Source organism: Arachis ipaensis, chromosome B06 (genome assembly GCF_000816755.2).
Source record: "Arachis ipaensis cultivar K30076 chromosome B06, Araip1.1, whole genome shotgun sequence".
NCBI lineage: Eukaryota > Viridiplantae > Streptophyta > Magnoliopsida > Fabales > Fabaceae > Arachis > Arachis ipaensis.
Genome location: NC_029790.2, coordinates 1,067,972 through 1,069,142, shown reverse-complemented (window position 1 = coordinate 1,069,142; position 1,171 = coordinate 1,067,972). Strand labels below are relative to the sequence as shown.

The following is a 1,171-nucleotide window of genomic DNA, read 5'->3' as shown; positions in this document are numbered from 1 at the left end:
ATTTATTGAAGCGGACGAGCTGATCGCTCGACCAATCCAAGTTGGTTAATAATACAGAGTTTTAACAAAGAAATGAATATAACCTGAAGAACAAGAGGAGGAATATCCAAGAAACTTTGAGCTTCAACCTTATACATAAGCTTCCTCCATGACTTGTTTGGAACCTTAGAAGCTTCAATCAAGTCTTCAATAGTTGAATCCATGAAAGCCTCAGCAAGAACAGCACCTTCTCCATTGCAATCCACCTCAAGCTTGTGATCATCATCATCATTATTATTGTTCTTCCTTAATCTCCCAGCCAAAGGGTAGTAATCAACAAGAACCCTTGACAAGGAACACTTCAAAGCTTCAATGCTCACTGATTTCTTGAACAAGTACAAGTACTTAATTGAGAACCTTAGGAACTTTTGATCATCAAGATTTGATAGATAGAGTGAATGCTTTGGTGTTGGAGCACATGGGGTTATTATGGTAATTGCATCCCTAGGGTAAAAACAATCCGGGAGTTCTACAAATTCTAACATATTTAATTTCACTACAATATATAAATAATATTGGTATGATATGATTATATATGGAGATCAGAGGAACCTAATTAAAGAAAACAAGAGAGAAGGAAGGTTGATGAGGAAGTAGCCATATATATAATAGAAAGGAGAGTGATCTGAGGAGTGAGTGAGTGAGACAATTGAATGGTGATTTTATTTGTAGAAACAAGAAATAGAGAAAACAAATAAATTAAGAGGGAAGAGAGGTCATTATTCTTAAAATTAAGGTTTGGATATATAATGGCTATAATGTTATTTGTATACTAAAATCAACCACCAATGTATTTATGTATAAATATATGTGTGATTTAATTTATTTTCAATATGTATTTATATTCTAGCATGTATTTTATACTGATGGCAGAATTTGATGGCTGATTTTAGTGTATACATTACTCTAATTAGAATAACATATGTGATGTGATGGTTCCTTTTTCTTTTGTGAGGGTGGCTCAATAGAAAGAGGATACATAACTAGATACAATATGTATAGACAACCAGGTGCCTTTGGTTTGCATTTTTTTATTTTTAATTTTTATTTTTAGAAATTTTTATTTTTAATAAAATTTTATAAAAAAATAAAAGATAAAAATAAAAATAATAAAAAATCAAATTAAATGCAT

The 1,171-nt window shown here is 30.7% G+C and overlaps 1 protein-coding gene across 1 annotated transcript in view; it reads right to left on the bottom strand.

Moving 5' to 3' along the window:
* The window catches only part of LOC107645267 (omega-hydroxypalmitate O-feruloyl transferase), a 3,100-nt gene extending 2,386 nt beyond the window's left edge, over positions 1-714 (bottom strand). The window contains exon 1 of the mRNA XM_021103644.1: positions 84-714. Coding sequence (XP_020959303.1) covers positions 84-524 — 441 coding nt within the window. The 5' untranslated portion in view covers positions 525-714. The remainder of the gene's footprint in view (positions 1-83) is intronic.